This window comes from Meleagris gallopavo, chromosome 1 (genome assembly GCF_905368555.1).
Source record: "Meleagris gallopavo chromosome 1, MGAL_WU_HG_1.1, whole genome shotgun sequence".
NCBI classification, from domain to species: domain Eukaryota; kingdom Metazoa; phylum Chordata; class Aves; order Galliformes; family Phasianidae; genus Meleagris; species Meleagris gallopavo.
In genome coordinates this window covers 14,537,349-14,561,370 of record NC_139404.1, presented here as the reverse complement: position 1 = coordinate 14,561,370, position 24,022 = coordinate 14,537,349, and the positions used below count along the sequence as shown (strand labels likewise).

The window sequence follows — 24,022 nt, the reverse complement described above, 5'->3', positions numbered from 1 at the left end:
AGCACAAATACATTTATGTGCAGCTGTTGGCTTCTCTTCCTCTGGGTTTGCAGCCCACCCCAGCCCTGGCATGGGGTAGCTGATCACTGAGATCAGCAAAAGGCTTCCAAGAGAATGATGCTAGGAGGAGGGCCTTTGTGCCTGCTGGGCCTCTCCTTAGAGAGAGGTGTCACCTACAGAAGCCTTTTTAATAGCCTGATGTACTGCAGTGTGGAGGAGAAAGCTTTTTCCATGATTTTGCTTCTTGAGGGAGCAGGTGGACAGAAATGTTGAGTACTGAGACCTGACAGCAGGAAGCTTTGACTCACACCTGTGACATTTCTGCCTATCTGTAGAAGACAGTGCTGACCTGGACAGCATCGAGGCAGTGGCTAATGAAGTGCTGAACATGGAGATGCCCAGCACCCCCCAGCAGCTGCAGTCCCTGACAGAAGACATCCGTGAACGTGTGGAAAGCCTTTCTGATGTCGAGGTCATTCTGCAGCAGAGTGCTGGAGACATTGCAAGAGCAGAAATGCTACTGGAGGAAGCTAAGAAAGCAAGGTATGCAACCCCATTTTGCATGAGGTATTTACTGTCACAGACAACTGGAATAAGACTTCATTTCACTCTACCAGGAAACGCAGAGTTTACTTTACCACAAAGCAGATTTGCCATTCATTGACTGTGGGGCAAAAATGGCCCTTTGCAATGACACTGCAAAGTAAAAGCAGTTTTTATGCTAACCTAGTTTTGCTCCACAGCAAAGGTGCAACAGATGTTAAAGTCACTGCAGACATGGTGAAAGCAGCACTAGAAGAAGCTGAAAAGGCTCAAAATGCAGCTGAAAAAGCCATAAAACAAGCTGATGAAGATATTAAAGGAACTCAAGACCTGTTGACCTCAGTAAGTTATTTCCAAGTGCGCTTTAAGATGCATTAACAGGAACATGTCTGATATTCAGAAACCAATGTAAGGATGTCTAGATGTCTAAGGAAGGCAAATCAAAGACTGCACTTAGAATGAGTCTAAACCATTCTGGCCTTTATTATATAAACATCTGAGTCAGAATATGACATAACTGGAGGCCTACACACTCTTAAAGAAAAAAGGCTTTTCTCACCCCATATCATGCACCACTAAAATCACACAAGTAGGATCGTAGCAGGTGTGCCAAGATCCCTATGAAGTCATACATATCAGTCCTTTGGCAGCAGTGCATTGGCATAACCACGCTATCTAAAAGTGCCATTCACTGCAACAGGAGCAAACTAATGCTAGATTGAAGTAGTAATTGCTGTAATTCTGTCAGATAATGTATTTTCAGGCTTTAACTCATAGCTCTCATGAGACTATAGTGCTAATTCTACCCATTCAGTTTGGGCCAGCTTCAGAGATGGACAACTTCAGACAGTTAGCATTATCATTTGATAATGAACTTGTGAACTTCTGTTTGCAGATTAAGCAACTCTTAAGCACGTGTAATGCAATCACATCATTCTTAATGAAACTCCCTAACACTTCTGGAGATCTCGATGTACTTCATCTTAAAGCAGTGGGCTCTTTCACCCCAATTGCAATTGTCCATTTTTAACAAAAAAACCACTTCCTAAATATTAGATCTATTGTTGTGGCCTATTGAGTGGATCAGAATTTACAAGAAATCTTGTATGATATTCAGAGTCTTTTGAAGATGTATCTTTGTCCCTCTTTCTGTTAGATTCAATCTGAAAATGCAGCATCTGAAGAAACACTGAACAATGCCACTTCACGTCTGCTTGCACTTGAGAGGAGCGTTGAAGACCTTAAGCAAAAGGCTGATACAAATTCAGAAAATGTGGGCAACATAGAAGAAAAAATTGCTTCTGCAAAACAGAACGCTGAAGAAGTTAAACAGGTGAGAAGTTTGGGAAAGATAGTAAAGGAGAGCCAACAAAACCCACCCTGGGATTGGGTAGGTGCTGAATTCACTTGATCCACTTCATTCATTGGCCGAGTGCTGCTGATAAAAAAAAAAGTGCTTAATGCACTTACTGCAGTGTTTTTTACTCAATCTGTTACTAAATGTAAAGAGAGAAGCATTAGGAAGTTGTCAGGTTCAAAAATAGTTGCAGAAAATACGCCTCACTACCACTTATCAGCCTTTCATAGATCTCTTTCTGTCCCTCAGCTTCACTGTCTGTCACAGGTCAACTGGCAAATAGAGATGGAAAATAAAATTTATACAATGATGTTCAGGCCAAACGAACCCTAGTTGGGCATATACGGAATCAAGTGGCAAGAATAAATCCTTAGCTCACTATAAAACTAGTCTCATTTCTAAATATCAGAGATGCAGAATTCACTCTGACCACATGGCATAATTCCCAGTGTCTGCTATACACCTTCGTAATACCGAAAGAATGTTCATTAACAAAACACTTGACAAATCTGCCAAAGGAAGTTTTCATTGCTCCAGTCTTTTGGCTGGAATTAGCCTATCAGTCTCGAGAGACATTTTCTGCTAAGAGGAGTGTATTATCCATCAAACAATTATTTCCAAACACTAAGTAGTATTTCAGGTGGTCATCAGACCCCAGAGGGTTCTAGTACTGCTGCAGGCATGCTTACTAGTTGAATTCATTTGTGGTGTAGTACTCCTTAACCTCACAGAGAAAAAGCACAGCTGAGAAGTGAACCTGATGTCATCTCCAGTACCCTGACCTTCGAGAGCCAGGCAGCTGTTCTGACTTGAAAAGGCAGCAGTGGTGTTCCTCCCCCACTGCCCCATTGTGTCAGGGGCTGTGACTTCCCCGAGCTCCAGAATTGTGTAACTGCAATCCATGTTGTGTTACTGTTAGAGCTGTAGAACAGCCACAGATGTGCAAGAGGCATTGATGAGGATTCACACCGACTCTTCAAATCTTGAATATTAACAGGAAATCCCTCGACCCTGTTGCTGCTTTTGTTACCTGAGCTGACACACTGCTCTCCTTAGCCCGGATATTGGGCAACTCCTTCTGCATTGTCTTTTGAGTGACTCCATCTTGTGTTTGTATCTGGAACAACAGGTCCTCGACACCGAGCTGACCAGCAAGTACAAAACCGTGGAGGATCTCATCACCAAAAAGACAGAGGAGTCGGCTGACGCGAGGAGGAAAGCCGGCATGTTGCAAGAGGAAGCGAAGGCATTGCTGGCTCAAGCCAACAGCAAGCTGCAGCTGCTCAAAGGTAAGGCTGTTCTGAGGAGGTAAGGTACTGCTGTACAATACAAAGCACTATCGTGCTATTAAACCAAGTGTTCGTCAGCAGCAGGAAAAGAAAAAAAAAAGTTAATTCTTTGGTGCTGAAATTTGAACAGCTTTTCTTATTATGGACACAACATAATCATGAATCATTGTATTAAAGAGAGCAAAAACTTGAGAGAGACAAACTTCTGGTATGGCACCTACCACTGCTCAGAGCATCACTGCACAGAAGAATTAGAACACAAGTAACCACGATTGGTCAGCAACACCAAAAGCAGTCAGACTCCTGACAGACAACCCAGAATGCCATCTGCAAACAGTGTTTCCCCTCACACACCCTGGAATGCAATTAAATCAAAGGGTAATGAGGACACAGGAGTTCCAGCTTACAGATGAATCTAACACGGTGGCCAGTTAAAGCTGACTGAAACAGGAGGGGGCAGTCAGCCCATCACCACCAGAGAGGAAGCAAGGTTTTCCTTGTTTTTGCCAGGCTGGGAACCCATGCTTCCCCTCACTTGTTCCTGCACAGCTACAATGATTCACTGAATATTTTGACTGTAACAAGCCAAAACTTTTCACATCAACAGAAGAGCCTCCTAACAGTAGGGAACAGCAGTTATTGTCAACATGAATCAAAGCACACCTTTTGCACTTACAGAAAATTACTTCTGTTGCTTTATGTCCCAATACTAGAGGAACAAGAGCTGCCATTCCAGCCTTTGCTGGAGTTTTTCTTCCACAAGATAATAATAAAAGGTAGCTTTTCCATAAGTTACATTTGATATTTTATCACATTAAAACATACCTAATTAAGCTGTTTTTCCTCTTCCTTTGCTGACAGAATTGGAAAATACATATGAAAACAATCAAAAAGTTCTGGAAGATAAAGCCAAGCAGCTGGTGGAGCTGGAAGAGACAGTTCGCTCCCTCTTACAGACAATCAGCCAGAAAGTTGCTGTGTACAGCACCTGCTTATAAATGGGAGCAGGAAACACTCGTGTTCAGGATGGGTTTTAACAAGTATTATACTAGTTGTTTTTGACAGTACATTAAGACCTGATAAAGTGAACAGGTTTGATATTGACTTCTAAGTCACAGAACCAAAGAGAAGTAACTTTCTGACACTGAAAATAAACAATACTTTTGTATCACTGTATGTACTTAGTATGACTCATTAAGTTCCATGTTATTTTCAGTAGGTGAAACTAAACCTTGAGTTTCTGCAAGTCTCGTTTTTAAACTAGCTAGAGATCTCCTAATAAAATACTGGCTCCAAGTACAACATTCTAAAGAAGAGCTCTGATTACTGTGAAGTATAGGATGGTAACTGAGAACAAAGCAGTAAAAGAAGAAATACCTCCCCTCTCATGGTTAGCTGGCACTTACACCATAGTACTCTACAAGGGATGTTTACTCTCTGCATGATAGTGGTTTAAGCAAGTTTCATTTCACTGAAACACTTCTGATTTATGAGGTAGGAATAGAGGTCAGCACTGGGGACATAAGTGTGGTGTACATTTTAAGAACCAAATTTACATAGTAAGCCATGGTTGAATGGAAAAAACCACCTGTGAAGTTGACAGAGCACATAACATGAATCAGTTAGGGAGCTGTACACACACACACACGTTATTGAAGCAGCACACTGAGGCTCCCTATCAACAGCTTGTACTGAACAAAACACATATAGGACTTAAAAAAAAAAGCTAGAGTGATATCCAGTTCACCATAAATTGCATTAATTTTAAGTTCCATGTTTCTGTAGAACAGTGCACCTTCAGCTAACTGCTCAGTCCTGCAGAAATTGTTCTGCAGTATTCACAGTGATGTATGCATAAGTCAGCATTCCCAATGGCAGCGTGCATTTACACACACTGACTGCTTACTGACGTGAGAAATATGTTTGGGTAAATACTTTTTGATCAGTAATTAACCTCACCTTGACCAAGGACAGCAGAAGTTGGTCTGGGCAACTACAGCACAATGTAGCACCACCAGTGCAAATTGAAGAGCAACATGTTTAAGTAATTTTCCTCTAGGTTACAAATGCTAGAGCAAAAAATCCAGCACAGACATTGATTACCACAGCAGCATCATACACTATTTCACTGCCAGTTTGCTCAACAGCTTTTTACACCTGCAAACTTTGAAACACTCAAACAATTGCCATCAGCTCATTTACAGGGAGCTTAGTGACATTTCTATCTTTACAAGCTCTCAACTAGAACAGAAACTGCCAAATCATAGAGTGATTTGGATTGGAAGTGACTTCAAAGCCCACCCAGCCCCAACCCCTGCTGTGGGCTGGCTGCCCCCCCCAGCTCAGGCTGCCCAGGGCCCCATCCAACCTCCAGAGCACCTCCAGGGATGGGGCACCCACAGCTCTATGGGCAGCTGTGCCAGGGCCTCACTCTGAAAGTGAAGAATTTCCTCATAATATCCAATCTATATCTTCCCTCTTCTGGTTTAAAACAATTCTCCTTCCACCCGTCACACCACTGGCATGATGAAAAAGGACAATACTAGCACACACTAAGATTCTCTTCAAGGCAGAGATTCTAATAAAATGGAGTGGCATCCTGCAAAACAAGAGAGCTACTGGCATTGGGCATGTTCCCTTTACCTGGTATTTGTTTGCTAGTCTTTTATCAACCTACACTAACTGTTGGACACTAACAAGTCAGCAAACAAAACCCAAGACGATCCTCCAGCAACATTAAATATTTATTAAGCTCTCTCGAAACAGAAGAGACACAAAGAGAGCGCAAAATAGAAAACAGGAGAGAAAGAAGTATGTCTGAACTGTATGGAGAGCTGACAGTGCAGCCCTTACGTGTGGAAGGTGCAGAATAACCCTCACATCATCACACTTAACAAGCAAGCGAGGCTTCACTGCCCAGTTTTATCATTTCAAGGTCAAAGAGAGTTGGACAATGGAAGCTTTACAAACAAGAAGTTAAGTAAGAGCAGTTTTCCTTCAGTCTTTCATTTCTCCATCAACACTTGATTTTTTCCCCAGTGAGTTTTCAATATGAAAACATGATGTGTGGAGAATCACACATAGAGTGATTTTATCTTAAAAAAAGTCAACAAAGTATTAATCAATTTACATAAGTCCCTCTTTTCCCCAAACCCTAACCTTACTAGATCAAAACTAACTCTGGTACTCATACGTAAGTAGGTTAAATACTTTGTTAATCCTTTCACAAGGAAATATATTTTTGTGCGGAAGTGACAGTGGCATTTTAAGTGCCAGCATTCAACTGCTTTAGTCTATCACTACTTCAAATAAGATCACACCAGGTATGCTGGACACCTGTACAGAGCTGTGACCAGCACACCTGATCATCCCATGCAGCAGCAAAATGTTTGGTTTTGAACGAAAGAGTTCTGTCAGGCTGTTTTTCTGCAACATTCATGATGTAAATAAACATGGAATATTAAGTATTTAATTTACAGAGACTGGATAATTCCACTTGTTCCAAACTCTACTTGTTTAAATATCTGATGTCTAAATGAGAAGATTCATTTAATTCAATCCTAAAGTCCTCAAACTCGCCTTCCACAAGGGCTCGCAGTCCGTTTTCAGACGTGCTACGGATGTTCAAAGAACTGCTCTTTCAGTTTAGAAGTTGATAGCTTTGCCAAAAGATGCTGCTAGGTTAGCTTCCCTGAAGGCTTCTGACACCGTCTGCAGAGAACAAACCAAAGGTACAAATCATTAATATTTATATGTAGTCACAGCACGTCTGTGCAACCCCTGTGTTCAACAATTGCTTCAGAAAAAACTTACTGGATGGGCATGGCAAACTCTGGCTACATCTTCACACGATGCTCCGTACTCCATAGCAAGGGCTGCTTCATTGACCATTTCACCAGCACCCTGCAGTTTAATGTTTGTAATTAGAACAGATCTTTGTGCAATTGTCTCACTTCTTCTGAATTGCTAATTAAGAAATACCCAGCGTGTAAATAAGCATCTTTTGTAAAAAGAAAACCATACTATGACGTGTTTCAGCTGTGTTCTTGTGTCAGTCCTAAGTACTCTGTCAATTTGGTGGCTAAGCTAAGCTGAGCTTAAAGTTGAACATAACGCCAGAACAGAGTACTTGCTCTCTCACTGCTGAGGTTGGTGCAAAACCTGGGCTTTGTTCCACACGGGAGCAGTCAGATACTACCTACGTTCTGATTCAAGGTACTGTACATTATCACTGCAGGGAAAGAAAAAAACCCACCAAAAAACCCCCAAAACTTTAAGGCCCTCCTAGAAAATTAATCAGATAACCAGATAAACTGAGGTCCACTACAATACTGCAGTCTCATTTTCATTAAATATTAGTTGAATTGTAGGGAGTTAACCAAAGAAAAATATCTGGATAGTTGAAAATGAAACAGTAAATAAGTAATTATATTTTCAGAATTAAGATAAACAATCTTAAGATTTCTCGCCTGCCCCTTCCATTTACTGATTAAAATTACTGCCTGGCTCACACTGCTAAAGCTGAGCTGTGCTCTCTTTAGAGAATGTGATGTGGATTTTCATCAGTGGCTGAGTCCAGACTCGGTGACTGCAGCATAAGGCTGCCAACTCTGCAGCAGTAGAGAAAACCAGAGAAAAAGGAAAAGCAATGGAAGAAAACCCCAATCTGTTCAGCCACCCCAAATTCCAGAATTTGAGTCAGTTTTTGCTGTTCTCTTGAATATTTGGCAATATTCATAAAGATGAAACTGTAAGAGACTGAATAACCCTCGCATTTTCAGGGAATAGAAAAGAAGAAGGAAAAAGCTGTGTCCACTGCCAAAATAACAGTAAAACAGGGATGTGAGCAGGAGGGCTGTCAAAGAGAAAAAAAAAATAATCAGTAAATCCACGCAATTTTGTGAGACAAATCTTCCTTTTTACAAGCACCACGTGGCACAATGAACCACTCGTAATGCTACCAAGACAGCAACACACTTGACAATACTTACTGCGCCTAAGATGTGCGCGCCCAACATCCTGTCTGTTGACTTCTGACTAAGTATCTTCACCATGCCATCCGTGTCAGCGTTTGTCTTTGCTCTACTGTTTGCAGCAAATGGGAATTTCCCAATTTTGTACTCTACTCCCTACAAAACAGATACTTGTTACTGACACTGAGTTAACGATCGGGAAGCTCAAGAGGAATGATGCAGCCAGTTGGATAACGATAAAAATAGGCCTAATGCAAAACTAGAAGGCACAAGAGACGTGCACAGAACAACGTATGAAAATAGCAGGTATAAGGAAGTATCAAAAAAAAAATAGCACAGAAATGGTATTAACTTCACAAAACAGAAGTTATTAAAGAGGACTGTGATCCTTTGTGAGAGTAGCATGCAGGAAGGAATCATTCAGCCATACACGCGACGCAATGAATTCAGACAGAGAAATTCTCCCATGAGAAATAGATAGATAAAGCAACAGTCATTATCACACCATGAAACCACATCCAAGACAGAAAAGGAGTTTTGTCCAGAAAGAAAACGGTGTACCTCTTCTTTCAGCTGTTCTTCTGATTTGCCAACCCAGGCCACTTCGGGGTGAGTGTATATGACAGAGGGCACGCAGTTATAATCAATGTGAACTGCACCTCCAGCCATCCCTTCAACACACAGAATGCCTTCATCCTCAGCTTTGTGGGCCAGCATAGGTCCAGCAACTACATCACCAATAGCATAGATGCTATCACATCAATGAAACAAAATTAGATACTGTTTAAAAATGTACTAGATACCTCAGCTACCACATGTAATAGTTTAAAACATGACTGGAGTTTTCTGCAAAATGAGGTTAAACTACTGATGTGCAGAAGAAATCTGGAGACTACAGAAACAGTTTCCACTGAATGAGCACACTTCAAGAACCACTGCCAGCACATCCTGACTTTCAAATTACAGAAATTTAAAAGGTTGACTAAAAATCCTCAATTGCTGAAATAAACATAAATTGAGTTTTTCTTTCAGAAAAAAGCTATAAGCAATTTTAAAAGTGTCTTAAGTTAAACTTTTAAAAATAGGAGTCCTGCTTTAAAGAAAGTAAAAATTACTACTTACTTTGGAATTTTGGTTTGGAATCTGTTATTGACCGGAATTCTCCCTTTCTTATCAAGTTCAATTCCAAGGTCTTCAAGTCCTAGATTTTTTGTGAACGGACGCCTACCGATGCACACCAGGAGCACATCACAAGTTATGACTTCTGCCTTTCCACCAGCAGCAGCTTCAACACTACAGAAAAACAAGAAGAATGCTAAGCTGTAAACCTGTAGTACTGCATTTTGCTGACTAGTGATTAATATGATCCAGATAGTGACCTAGTGGCTGAACCTGGCATCCCAACACTTGCCTCTAGTCTATCCCCCACTTCTTCCTTGCAAGACTTGACAAATAGGAGAGGAAGCAAGGGCCAGCAACTCTTACTGCATTTGTTAACAACTCCTGGATACAGAAATTCAGGTTATGCATCTGTTAACAAGTAGCACAACCTGTTAGGAGCAAATCTGTACAGCAAAACATCAGTGCTGAGTACACAACATCCAAGTTATTTATATTTCAGAGTAAGGCAGAGTCTCAAACTTTCTCCTGGCCCAAAACAGAAGAACTGTTAGCAGTTGCCTTGCATAAAGTGCATCCCTCAAGGGCATCTAGAACAAGTTCAGTTTGCATCCAGAGTGCAATAACGAACCAAAGAATAAGCAGGGTTAATTAGGAAACGTGCTTCAAAAGCATACTCCTGAACCTAAATGAAACTCTAAGCAGAGAGAGACTACAGGAGAAATCTAGGCACTCTCAGTCAGCAGTTCACAAAGGCCCAAATCTAGGACTTCTCCAGTGGTGGAGGACAGACTACCCTGAGCTATGGACATACAGCAGATACAATTCCTTGTATTGAGATTCCAATGAAAAAGGCATTTAAGCTTACGTTCATTAAGAAACACTATACATTTTCTTACAACTCAAGCTACAGCTTATGCTACCGGTCTGCACAGGGAATATGTTGACAAGAAAAGCAGCAGCATATAGGTACGGACATGGACAAAATTTGCTGTATATTTTTCTGTATTAGTTGTTCACTTAAATCTTCAATGGGCTCAAATCATTAAAAACCAGTCTGAGACAGTTTCATTTATTTCTAATTAAAAGTAATCAATCTTTACAATACTTATTTAGGGACAGGGAAGAAAGGACAACATAACTCTCCCAATATGCACCAAAGTACTAATAACAATATGAATAATCACATTTATGTTAATTATACCAAAAGCAAAGAACTTCCACAATTTAGGTTTCTCACTAAAAACCACTGGTTTTACACCAGCACACCAACCCAAGCCAATGGAACCTCTCCTATATAAGCAAGCTTGACTTCAATAAAGCCAAAGTTATGAACACACTAAGTTAGAATACAGGATAAAAATTAAACTCCATTGAAGAATTAAGTTTCACTTCTTCCCGTTTCAATAATATCAGAATATTTTAAAAACAGGTTTGAAGGACTGAGCAGGACAAATACAACCTGTGTCCCATTGGTTTTATGGGAAATACTTACGCTACATCAATTTTCCCATCTGGTTTCTTGGTAGCACCCGTAACTTTGGTGTTTAGCTTAAACTTAAGTCCCTGCTTCTGAAGAATACGTTGGAAGTTTTTAGAGATCTCCATGTCAATTCCCATTCCACCAACATGGCCCATGAACTCCACAGCCGTCACATCCGCACCGAGGCGCTGCCAAACTGAACCCTGTGGTCACAACAATGTACTTAAAGGAGAACTTTTTTGAGGGAAAACTTCAGGTTTCTTTACTGCAATATTTAGCACTGAGACTGGAAACTGCAGAAGAGGGACAACGGATAACAGCAAACTGATCAACGTTTAAAAACCATTACAGTGTAGGATATATCATACAGCCTTACTGAAAAGATGGATTTATCACTGCTTGTTTGCATCCCTAATGCTTTAATGATTTAACTTATGGAATTAAGCTTTTAAATAAATACTTAAGAAAACAAACAATTAGGTATATTTTAGGCTACAGGCATAGAAAATTAAAAATCGAATTGGAATGTAGCTCAGAAAACTCAAAATAAGAATTCTATAGTGCCCTCATACCAAACTAAAGCAAAACAATAATGAGTTACAGAAATTTTATGCAATAGAATATAGCTGCTGCTTTTGCATTTATTTATAGCCATAACCACTATCATCACCTTCCCTAAAACCACGTACATTCATTCCATTTACCTCAGAAGTTACCTACACCCATCTCAATAGTATTTATCTTCACTTACACTTGCCCTGCTCAGTGACCAGCAGGCAACTGACCAGTGGCAGCTTAGGCAATCACTAAGGAGGTCTGCAGATTTTCAGGCAGTTGCAGACCAGCAAATACAGTTTTTATACTATGGAGGTATGAGGCAAAAGGACTCAGACCTTCAGAGTTAGGCAGGATAGAAAGTCTTCACTCCTTTTGTTATCAGACACAGTGCTTGCAATTGTATCACAAAATATTTTGGGGATTAACTGCTACATGCAGGTATTTAGCATGGTTTCAAGTTTATTTACATTATAAGAGGAAGTTCTCTTATCTATATAAAGAGCAAACTTCAGTGGAAGTTAAAAAACCAAACCCCAAACTACACGCAAAGCCTACACATTCCTCTCTATTTTCTCCACTTAGCTAACCAGCTGCAAGAACATTGACCCAAACACTTCCTAGCTTCTAAGGTAAGAACAACAACAAAAAAAGCTGGCATGCCATTAAGTGTGAGAATTCAACAAAACAGGCTAAATCACAGCAACAACATCAAATACAGTGAAAAAGTAACAGTTACCTTATAAATAAAGGACTAAGAGGTTTAAATATTCTCTTACCAGTTCCACACCAATGACTCCTGCACCAATGACAACCATCTTCTCAGGGACTTTTTTCAGGGACAGAGCACCAGTGGATGACACAATATTATCTTCATCAATCTAACAGCAAAGAAAGCCACAAAGGGAAATTTACAATCTCTTTTATACATCATATGAATTCCAAACAGATGCAAAAGTATTATACATTAAATTATGTGGTTATTTCACACTGAAAGAAAGTAGCACCAAAATTTCAAATACGTACAGTGATTCCAGGGAAGGGAGCAACTTCTGAGCCTGTAGCTATGAGTATGTTCTTTGTATTGATAACTTGTGTGCTGCCATCGTCTTTGGTTGCAGTGACTTGGTTTTTGCCAGTTATTTTCCCAAATCCAGACACATGCACAACCTTTAATAACCAAGAACACAGTAAGTTAAGGTTCAAATTACTTAGATAGGTTATGCTACACTTAGAATCATAGAATCATTCAGGTTGAAAAAGACCTTAAAGATCATTGAGTCCACTTAACGTGAATCTCAGCAGAGAGAAGCTGCTAATGCAAACCTTTGCATTGGCATCCAGAACAAATCACAAAGTCAGCACTGTTCTTTTAAGTAACCACAAGAACAAACTGTTCATTTAAAATATCTTAGAAGTGAAGCATTCAGTCTGCCCTTGCCAAATCCCTTGATCAAATAAGTTTAAGTGGCAAGAATGTGAGAATGCAAAAAGTGACATAAGCGAGAAAAAAAACACATACATTTACTTCAGTAAATAATCCCAACTAACCTTGTTTTGTTTAAATAAATGAGCAATTCCACCTGTTAAGGCCTTCACTGCACCGCTCTTCTGCTCCATCATCTTCTCCAGATTCAAGCGGATTCCTGTAACTGAAATTAAAAAAGCTTCAGTGGAGCATTCCGCTTTTATTTATAGGAACTAACCCACAGTGAACAGCTCTGACAGGGAGATGCCCCAAACGCCCCATTAAACATTAAAGGTTATGTTCAACAATTGCTATGTTACAAAGCAGTATTATTCTTTTCAAGTGTAACTTCTCCAGCCAGTAATCACATCCTAAATCTGTAGCTGGCAGAGAAAGGATATTGGTTGCAAGTCAACAAAGCTTCATGACCAACTTTCCTACAATTATAGTAGTCAAACCTGAACCATTAACATTCATTTCTTGATGGAAACCATTTAGTTCAATAGGCACCGACAAGTTGCTCTGCACACTCACTTTCAATTCCTCTGCTAGCAAAGTCTTTTCCATGGGCCAAATGATACAGATGTGAGTTGTTCAGCAAGGCCTAAAACACACATACAAAAATGTAAATTGAGACACACAGATGCAATTGGATTTTTTACCAGAATATTTTTAAAAAAAAATGAAGTTATTTGGAAAACAACCTCTAATAAATCCGACATTTGTATTTTAAAAGGAGTATTTCAAACGTACCAATTACATGCAGAGAGTAGTTAAGATCACTCCTACACTTTTTGCCCTTTTCACTAGAGAAACTGGAAATGATACCGTTGAAAATAAAGAGGTAGGAACAGACTTTAAGCAAAGGAAAACAATAGATGGGCTATGACTCAGTAGAACTTCCTTATTAACTCAGAAGAGAAAATTTGTCAATAAAAATACCAGGAGGATATAGAAAAGCTGGAGAAGGAAAAATCTATACTGAAATCACTGTTAAATTTTAGCCCATGTAAACATCAGTTAAACTGTGTAGTGAGTTGTGCTGAAGTCATTACAACTGTACAGCTGGCAGAGCTGAAACTAGATGCTTTAGAGCCAGTTCAGATCACAGGCTTATCACAATTCAAAAATAAAATTAGAACAGTTCCTTTTTAAGTGCATTTAAAGATGAGCAGCTTGAAATACAGAATCTCCAAATGGTAATTTGATTAGAAACTGCAATATAAGAAGGGTCTTGGGAAGAAAAGATTACACCTTTTACTACAATCATCATCACAACCATGAAACTGTCAACATCCTTCTACAGCGTACACAGATTGAATTCTGAAGAGAGCACAATACATTCAAAGACTACTTTGACATATCTGCCTTATATACACACACTTAAATCAAACTACTACTGCTGGACTAAGATAATTTCATTTTTGTCAATAGGAGCAACCAACTTTCACTCTTAAATTTATTTGCCCATTTTATCTGTCACAGCCCTGTGATAATCCAAGACATCAACCAAAGATACAGTCCCTGCAAAGGACTTCAGCAACTACCAAGGAAAAAAGAAATTCATGTTCAATGTATTTTGAGTGACTTTTTTGGAAAGGAATATCTGAATATTTGTCATTGCTTCAGCATATGTACCCTACACAACCACTTCATAAGAAGTTTACTGCCACTGGAAAAAATTCTGAATAGCACTCAGGTTTAGCCGTGGCTTCAGAACTGCTTTCAAAAGAACTTCAATGGGATAAAACTAATCAAAGGCTCAAGAAAAATCACTTCAATAGATACCAGCAGAGTGCCAAACTTGCACAGTCGTGCTGTGCTGATCTACAACTCATTTTTTGAGTTTTTCTTCAGTATAAATTCTGAGTTTCATCAGATACGTTACTGAAATGTCTAGGTAAAGTGATCCACTACTTTTCAGAACTTTGTACTCCTTCTGTACTCTGCAGTATTTTCTCCTAGGCTGCTAACAGAACCTCTATCAGCAAACAGATTAGAAAAGCAATACTGTTAGGAGGAACCTTCATAAAAAAGCTGTCTGTTACTAGAGGCAGCACAAAGCTGATTACCAATACCTTCCTTCACCTGCTGAGTGTTAATGAGGAACGCTTCACCCAGCAATAGCACTGTTCTTATAAAGCTCTCGTTTCAGTTGCTTAAAACACAATTGACAACATCCAACATAACATCCAACATTTGGTACTCAGGAACTTCTTATTTCTCCTTTCTTTCGAAGCACACACCCTTTTCTCTCCCCACTGACACTACTCCACACAAGCACCACCAGCCTCACTTTTCAAGTCATCTTTTGGAGGCAGTAAGAATACTATTTTTAACTTACACGACTATTTCAAGAGCTTCTACTGCTGGAGTGAGACAGTTATCTTCAGAGCACAGCACATCCCATCAAAAAACTGAATTTTCATTGGTGTCTCCATCATGAATTTGAATTTAGATTCACATTCTCTACCTCTAGTGACTGAACAAGCAGCAACGAATCATTCCTTTACTCTAAGTGCAACATCCTAGACAGAACTACAAGTATACTGAAAATAAAAGACTTTAAGACAAAACCACCTTAAACTGTATTTAAATAGCATTTAAATGCTGAATTTAGTTAGTGGTTACCACACAGACTTGCCAGCTCACCGGAGAGCAGATGTGTCTGCATACACCTCTTCTATCTCTCTTCCTCTCATTTAGGAAACCCCACAAAACATCGTTTGTAAGCAAAACATTCCTACTGAATTCATAAATATTGCAATCCTTTGTATTACTTTTATTCATGCAAATCATTTGGTCGCAAGTTATTTTTTTAAACAAAGTATGTCAATCTTGGAAAAAGATAAGAAGAAGTTTTAAAGAGATGCATGTAGGAGCTGTTTTTACTGGAGTTATGATAAATAATGAACCCTTACCTTTGAAGGAATACATCCAACATTCAGACAGGTTCCACCCAATGTTTCATTTTTTTCTACACAGACAGTCTGAGGAAAAAAAAGGAGGGGAGAGAATTGTAACCTTTTTACAGCAGCAAAAAGAAATGTCCCTTCCTTCTTTGATGAGCACAGAACATATGCACGAAATAAAATCTCTTGGTTTACACTCCAAGGAAACAAATTTGCAGAGAAGTGATTCCACAGATGAAAGCCTGTCATCATTTAACTTGCTGCTTTTGTGGGATGCAGCAGTGACAGTACCATGAAAAAGAGGACTCACAACATCAAATCAAAGAACCACATGGAGATCAGCTGATCCCCATCTACCCCTCTTCCTGTTTTAAGCACACAAACACAGAATGATCCAAGTGCTTTAACAGCTGCACTGTGGATCAAACAGCACTAGACCGCTCTCACCTTTACCTGATAAGGCTTTGCCTCATCCACTTTAGATTAACTTCACTGACAAGGCCAAGCAAAGTTGTTCCAAAGCCAACACTCAAGGAACCTTGTTGGCAATAACACGGGGTGCTGTAGTGGTGATACAAGGTTTTAGCTTGTGCTAGTAGAACTGAAGGTTCAAATTCAGTAATTCAATAGAGCAGCTTCAGGTTATTCCATAGATGACATAACTACAGAATGCATCTACTTGCCAGTCTCACAAAAGCATCTTGTTATGTTCCTTGGGGGCAGTGTAAACATTTGAGTTTCTTTAGCACCTACCGGTGATGCATGCAAGCCTGCCCAACCAATTCTAAAGAAGGAATAAAAGCTGTTTGCCAGAACAAAAAAGCAGAAAAAAAAGCACTTTTTTTTTTTTTAAACCTTCTGCTATATGGTAACTTATTGCTAGGCAAATATGTGAAGGTCTTGAGTAAAGTGTTGCTCCAGGGAAAGCAGGCTTCTAGCTACCAAAAAAAAAAAAAAATCTTAGAAGAAAGAAATACAAAACGTTGTGGCAGATCATATAAAACTCAACTGAAACCTGTAGCAATGACCAATTTTTCTCCAGGACCTAGTAGCCCAGTGACAACATATGTACATACATATATATACACATCCATATGAAAGAATATTTATTAAATCAAGACCAAAAAAAAAGTCTGACATTTTAATTATCTGCACTAGGGTCAAAAGCAGATGTAAAACTTAACTGACTCTCAAAAAAATTCTACTTTTGGTACTATCACACATTAGGCTAAAATATACTCAGAGACATCTCTGAAATCCAGCTGTTGGAGGAATAACCAATGAGGGACAATACTAAGAACTACAAAAAATTGAGGCTGAAGAGACCTTCTCTAAGAAGCCACCCAGCCAAGTTTCCTTCTTCAAACACAGTTAGCATCAAAGTTGTCTCAGGTGGCTCAAAGGCCTTGACAAGCCAAGCTCTGAAAATCTCTAAGGACGTAGGCTACATGCAATCTGGACCTGCTCCAACATTTCACTGAACTCTTCTTGGAAACAGGAGCTCCTGTCCTTGCCAGATGGTCTCATCACCTTGGTTTTTTCATGAAGTCCTGCAGTCTTACTTCAGAGGCACTGGGATATACCAGCCCACAGAGTACACTTAACAATGCCTTCTCAGATTCTGAAGTACTTCAGAAAAGAAAGATGCAATGCCAGAAGAGTAATTTGGTCTTGGGTTAAGGAGTCGAGAGAAACAGCAATCCTTCTGATGACACATTCATGAATGAAAGTGAAACTTATCAGCACACTAATTTTCACTTCTAAACTCCCAAATGGCCATCAAATTCCTCCAGTGGCACTAGGAAATCACATCAGCTGAGCACTGCTTTGGTACCTCCTCTCTCCCCAACAGAATCATTGCATGTTCTATGTTGTGGAGTGGTTGAAGAGTGATCAAAAGGTCTCAAAAGGTCTGCTCTTACCTTAAACCCAAGCTGAGCTGCTTTGATTGCAGCAACATAACCTCCAGGACCAGAACCAATAACTGTGACATCCGCATCAACTGCAACAGGGAACATTAGTTACTTTTTCAATAATTAAGACTTTGCTGCAGGACCAATTTGTTCTTGAAATTATTCATATTTCAAAATGTCAAATAATGGAAAATTAAAAAAAAAAATTGCTATTAAAATTTAATACTAGGAATTTAATACTAGGAAAATTACACTTCACAAAATAACTTTCCAGACAAAAGGAAAAGTTGTGCAGAGGTATTTTACAATTAAAGGGAAAGTTTTAAGCTTCCCAGGGAAAATAATGTAAAATGAAATTAAACAGTCATCCTTCCTGCTATAAAATCTTTAACTTCAGATGTCTGAACAGTTCATTTAAACATTTTAACAATGCAGTTTCTTCTGTTTGGCACAAAAGATACATGAGCAGTGCATGCCATACGATTATTAGATTATACTGCAGAAAATATGGCTGAGGTAAACTGTGCAAGCCCTATCGATTACAAACACAGAAGATACTATGAACTTTGTACCTCATTTGTTTCTAGTAATCATAACTTCCTCTGCAATGTTAATTACTGCCACTGTTCTTACATTATAAAGTTCAGCTTCTATTTATGCCTTTAGTTTGACAGTAAAACTGACATATAAGCGTTTCTCATAGAAATGGCTCCGGTTATAAGGAACCTCCAAGCCCATTCAGTTCCAGGCTCCTGCCGTGGGTTGGCTGTTCTGACTTACTTCTTAGAAATGTCTGTGCATATATATTTGTTCAGCTTATTTTTAAAACTACCTCTAACGGTGTTTCAAAATGGATAAGCAAATAAAAGCGTGCTCTGCGGGGCTTTAAAGAGGAAATGGGGAACAGTGTCTGGGGCTTGCTTGGGAAACACAGTACTGGCACCCGTTTGCAGAAGGCCAACACCAGGCATTTGTGATTGCTGCTTGGTGCTGGATTTGCTTTCATGCCAGTCTGACTTTGCTCTTATTTTATAGATACTATTTGTCAGCAATAATTGAAACACAGGTGATCATCGCTGTGCTCTTTAAGGCTTACAATCATAGAATCACATAATAGTTTGGGTTGCAAGGAACCTGAAAGCCTCAACCCCTGCCGTGGGCTGGCTGCCCCCCTCCAGCTCAGGCTGCCCAGAGCCCCATCCAGCCCAGCCCTGAGCGCCTGCAGGGATGGGGCACCCACAGCTCTATGGGCAGCTGTGCCAGGGCCTCACCACTCTTTCCGAGAAGAAATTGCTCCTAATATCCAACCTGAGCCTCCTATGGTGCAACCTCAGGCCGTTCCCTCTCGCCCATCACCGTTAGCTGGGAGCAGAGGCCAACCCCCACCTCAGCACAAGCCTCCCTTCAGACAGCAGTGCACAGCGATCTCCACCTGCCCGCAGCAGCAGCTCCCGGTACCGCCCGGGCCATCCTGCGGGCCACAGCTCAGCTTTCCGTTCCGAGAGCGGCTTTACCCGCAGTGAATTACCTTGATCGGCGTAGCTCCTCTGCGGCACGGCACAAACTCCCTGGAGACCGCGATGAACTCGATCAAAATGGCTCCTCTAGAAGAGAACAAGCCACGGCTTTAAAAGCTGAAGCTCGACCTCGAAGAAAAGCAAACACTGAGCGACGCACGGAACGCGGCCCCGCAGCGAGGCCACGGCGTGAAAGCGAAGAAGCGCGGCCGAGCCCAAGCGCTCCGCCCGCCCAGCGGCAGGGGGTGGCGTGAGGAAAGCCAAAGCCAAAGCCAAAGCCAGAGCCCTCCGGTTCCTCCCCACCCGTCTCCCGCCAACGCCGTACCCGAGCGAGCGCACAGGAGACGCGGCCCCAGCGCTGCATTGCTGCTTCTGCTGCTGCTGGCCCAGCCCGCGCCCGCCGCCACCCCAAGGACTCCGCGGACTCGCGCAGGCGCACCGGGAACGGGCGGCTGTACGGGAGCCGCGAGGGGCCGCCTGGAGGAGGCGGCCGACGGTGCGGCCCGGGGGGCGTGGTCACGGACGTGTGGGCGGGGACATGCAAATGAGCCGCAGAAGCGGCAGGGGGCGCTGTGTAATTGCCTGCGCGGGGCGGGGCCGCACGGGAGGCGGCAGCGTCGCGCTGCTCTTCACGTCTGCTGGAGGGGAGGCATCATATCCAGAAATGCCAGGCTTCGTGGTTATAGGCTTAAGTTATTTAGAAGAACCTACAGGGAGAAGAGCAATCGTCCTTTTAACAATATATAGTTGGTTCTGTGGAAAATAGTTTAGGAAATACACGCACTTTTACCCAGCAACGCTGTGTGGAAGCAGCTGGTTCACAGCAAAAGGCCGCCAGCAGTGGGCAGAACTCCTCTGTCTTTGTGCAGGAGCATTTCTGTGCTTGCCCTCCATCGGCCCTGAGGTCTGAACACATCTGATCTCTCAGGATTTAAATCCCTATCTCTTAGGCCAGCTAATGAGAAAGCACCCTGCAGTCAGCAGCGCTTGTCGGGATCCCATTGCTCCCCCCTTCCTCATTAACGAGCAGACCAATGAGAGCACGATGCAAGAACCATCTGGCTTCGTTTCACTGGCAGCTCCCATCCCAGAGATTTTATGTCACCATGGCCGTCTCACAGGTTCTGTGTCTCCATGGCCTTCTCTGCCCATGCACAGCAGGTCCCAGGCCATGCACAGGGCTACAAAAGCCACCTCCCCACGCAGCCCACGCTTGGCAGATCATGGATGTCTTAAGGGAAAATCCACTTCTTTTTCAGATGTCAAATGCCAGGTCAAAATGCCACAAGCACATAGCTAATGCAAGCAGTAAGCAAAGTGAGAAGCTGGAGTGGACAGCTGCAGGTTCACCTTGTGCTGTGAATTTTTTGGGGTCACCAAAGGGATGGGCATCCTTTGGCCTTTCCTTCAGATCTAGAAAGAGTGTAGAGGCCAGGAGAAATATAGAAAGCATCAGAACATGACTTGATGGGTGAGAAAAGCGGGGAGGTGAAGGAGCATGGGGCCTGGCAGTTGCCTCTGAGAATCCTTGCCCATTGCCCGCGTGTTCATAGAGCCATGGAACCACAGAATGGCTTGTGTTGGAAGGGTCATCAAGGATCACTTTCCAATCCCCCTGCCACAGGCAGGGTTGGCAACCACTAGGTCAAGTACTAGATCAGATTGCCCAGGGCCCCATGCAGCCTGGCCTTAAACACCTCCAGGCACGGGGCATCCACAACCTCTCTGGGCAGCCTGTTCCAGCACTTCACCACTCTCAGTAAAAAACTCTCCTCTGACATCTTGCTTAGGTTCATAGTGGCTGGCACCACTTTCCTGAAGGCTTCTGGTGGTTTTGACAGAATTTAGATGTTAAGATTGTTTACTGAAATTTCATATCCCTGAGTAATAACAATCATATAAATCAAATCCCTAGTGCATCGCCTTTAAAGTCAGGTTCATTTTAAAACACAATGCTTTTTGTTCTGTTGCTCCTGGAATATGACTCTGCCTCACCTTTCTTCCATTGTAACAATCCTTTCCTCAGTACTGAAGTTATGTTATATGGGTATGCTCCTGATTTTTACTGCATCCCAATTTTATAACTCCTGATTTGTATTCTATTAGCATGTGTGAAATGCAGCCTTTCTGCAAAGCTGGATGATGGTATCCTGAACGATGAGTAATGCCAGCAGGCCAAGGAGGTGATTCTTCCCCAGTGCACCATGCTGCTGAGACCACAGCTGGAATACCACGTGCAGTTGTCTGCTCCCTGGTGTGAGAAATATGTGGATATACTGGAATGAGACCAACAAAGGGCTACAAAGATCATCAAGAAATGGGAGCACCTCACATAAGAAAGTCTGAGAAAGTTAGGACTATTCGGCCTGGAGAAGAAGAGGCTCAGGGGGATCTCATCAACGTCAAAAAATACCTGAACAGAGAGGGCAAAGAGGATGGAGCCAGACTCTTTTCAGGGTTCCCAGTGCCAGGACAAGAGGCCATGGTCACAAACTGGAACACAGGAGGTTCCCTCTGAACATCAGACAGCACTTCTGTGCTGTGTGGGTGGCTGAGCACTGGCACAGCTGCCTCAAGACTGTGGATCTCTTCCTTGGAGATCTTCAGAAGCCACCTGGCTGTGGCCCTGGGCACCCTGCTCTGGGTGACCTGCTGGGGCAGTGGTTGGGCAGAGAGACACAGAGGGCCCTGCCAGCCTCAGCCATGCTGTGATTTTGGGTCAGAAAAACAGATTGGAGCATACTCTGACAAGAATCAGCTCTGACTCGGAGCTGGAGGAGGAAAGCTGCAGGCACATGCTGAAGTCAACAGAGGGCATCATGACCACATACACTAATGAAGATCTGCAAGGATGCCTTTAGGCGATGTTCACATAAAAACTTAGATGATTATATATATATATTGAAATACCAAGTACCTTATTGCGTTACAAATAATATTTTTATATGTGCTTATGCACACATGTATTTATCACACAGATATCAAGATGATTAAACTATCTGTCTAGTCAGAGTATTACACTGACACTGACTCGGGAAAGCAGAACTGAAAGAACTATCGCTGCATCCAAGTGATCACTATCAGTGTCCTATGTTTTGAAAAAACATATTTAACACAAAATATGTTTTCGGATGATTCCTACCATCTTTGGTAAATCCTTTTGTTGTACTCCTTTTTTTGGTAAGAGTGAGCACCATAGCATGGTAAGGTATATCCAGAAAGAAATAAAGGTGGGATTTTGTTTTACTTTGCCCAAAGTAAGATATTGTATTGCTTTTTGGACTGTTTCACCTATTGATCTGCTTAGAACTTCCTGTCACTGGAGAATTAAAGCAAGGTGACAAGCAAGAAAGCTACAGCAAGTCCATGGCCACAGTGAGTTGCTCTATGTGAGATTCTGCACCAAGCAAAGTGATGATAATGTGTGGGCAATATGGGAGAAATAGGGTGGAGGAAGAAAAGTGAGACAGATCCAGATGCAAAATAGCAGCATACCTCAGTTTCAAGGAGGATACGGGACAACTGTCTGAAAAGCATATCAGGAATCCTGGAACGTACTCTATTCTGTCGGTATTTTACAGAGATCTGTAGCTCCCAACTGCTTGCAGGAGAGTTAAGTGTTTGGGACATTCCTTTCCTGCTGGAACTTAGGGGAACACACGTAGGCGAGCAGGCATCAGGTGCACAGAATTGCTGCATTTTTGAGTTAGAGGGAAGCTAGATGGGAGTCCCAGTCTCCCCATAGAGCTCCAGATCTGGATTTCTGGCAGGACCCATTTGGGTTCTCTCACATCAGATGGTGCTTGCACAAAAACTCATCATTCCAAGCTGTAACCTTGACATACATATGACCTCCTCGCATACCATGGCTAAACACCCAGCACCCTGCCCCCGGCAGAGTCTTGTGATGGAAGCTGCAATCCAGCTGCCTCACCTGAGGGAGTGACACTTTGCATTTAAATGTTAGGCACCTAGTGAAGCCATCTTCCTAAAGCAAGTACCTAAATTCCCTGCATGGTCAGCAGGTGTCTTTGAAAATAAGTCCCCAGGAGATACTGTCTGCTTAACTTATATGCATGCACTAAGGCCAACACAGCCTTGCTTGGGGCCTTCAAAGATTACTGCCTCTGCTTTTATTATACTGCAAAAGCGAACGATCAGGGTAGGATGTGTTTCACCTCACTGTAGTTATCAAGAAGTCAGACACCTGTTGTGACAAGTCTTCTGGGCACCTATGGGAAGTACAGGAAGGCTTGTGTTTTGAGAGGGTTATTCTGGGTGTCAAGGACTGTCATGCAAAGGTTGGCCACAGCTGTGCTCTTTGCTGAGCATAGAAGGAACGCAGATCACCTACATTAAACATCTAACTTTGAGGTAGACAAAGCTGGGAAGAAAAAACTTATCCCATTTGAGAAGGAATGCCTCCATAGCCATGGAAAACTCAGGAGCTAGGTGGGCATCTTGAGTTGTTAGGCTGGGCCCTTGCCTGCAGCGTCACAGGTATACAACCCTGCTACCACTCTGCAAACAAGAAGAGATAGTGCCAACCTTAGACATCAGTTTGCTTCACTTTTATTAGATCTGTGCTTCAGGAAGAAAGTGGGAGCTGTCTCTGAAGTCCTTTCCTATGATTTCTTTCCATCTTACTTCCTCTTGGGGATTATTTTGCAACATCAGTGGATAGCTTTGCATACCAGTAAGTTCATGTACCTTGTGAAGTTTGGTTCCCCATGCTTTACTCAGTTCTGAAAACTAGTGACTTGATAGCTATGAGCAAGGACTGCAGATGAGGCCAGATGCAGCATATGGAAGCTACGTCTGAACATGAGAAAAAGTCTGTGATATTTCTATTAGGTTATGTAGGAGAAATAAATGATTCTCTGCAGTACAGAA

At 41.8% G+C, this 24,022-nt stretch overlaps 2 protein-coding genes across 2 annotated transcripts in view; one reads left to right on the top strand and one right to left on the bottom strand.

Annotated features, from left to right (window-relative positions):
• The window catches only part of LAMB1 (laminin subunit beta 1), a 48,162-nt gene extending 43,797 nt beyond the window's left edge, over positions 1-4,365 (top strand). Inside the window, exons 29-33 of the mRNA XM_085217394.1 lie at positions 336-543; positions 744-885; positions 1,700-1,876; positions 3,030-3,189; positions 4,051-4,365. Of these exons, the coding sequence (XP_085073520.1) occupies positions 336-543; positions 744-885; positions 1,700-1,876; positions 3,030-3,189; positions 4,051-4,187 (824 nt within the window). The 3' untranslated portion in view covers positions 4,188-4,365. The remainder of the gene's footprint in view (positions 1-335; positions 544-743; positions 886-1,699; positions 1,877-3,029; positions 3,190-4,050) is intronic.
• A 1,550-nt stretch (positions 4,366-5,915) lies between these two features.
• On the bottom strand, positions 5,916-19,614 carry DLD (dihydrolipoamide dehydrogenase). Its single transcript, XM_010722061.4, has 14 exons — positions 19,455-19,614; positions 19,141-19,216; positions 17,622-17,701; positions 15,709-15,777; positions 13,322-13,391; positions 12,871-12,971; positions 12,346-12,489; positions 12,099-12,200; positions 10,777-10,967; positions 9,285-9,455; positions 8,724-8,913; positions 8,181-8,318; positions 7,003-7,092; positions 5,916-6,900 (listed from the first exon to the last, which is right to left on the bottom strand). Exons 1-14 carry the CDS (start codon positions 19,491-19,493, stop codon positions 6,835-6,837), a joined length of 1,527 nt encoding a protein of 508 aa, XP_010720363.1. The 5' UTR covers positions 19,494-19,614; the 3' UTR covers positions 5,916-6,834.
• Positions 19,615-24,022: the final 4,408 nt, after the last annotated feature.

Excerpts from the sequence above, each read along its gene's own strand:
- DLD (XM_010722061.4), bottom strand. The coding sequence starts at position 19,493 with ATGCAGCGCTGGGGCCGCGTCTCCTGTGCGCTCGCTCGG. Across the intron at positions 12,972-13,321 it reads TGCTAGCAGAGGAATTGAAA|TTACAGGAATCCGCTTGAAT; the intron begins GTGAGTGTGCAG and ends TTTTAATTTCAG. Across the intron at positions 8,914-9,284 it reads TTCCAAACCAAAATTCCAAA|CATCTATGCTATTGGTGATG; the intron begins GTAAGTAGTAAT and ends TTGATGTGATAG.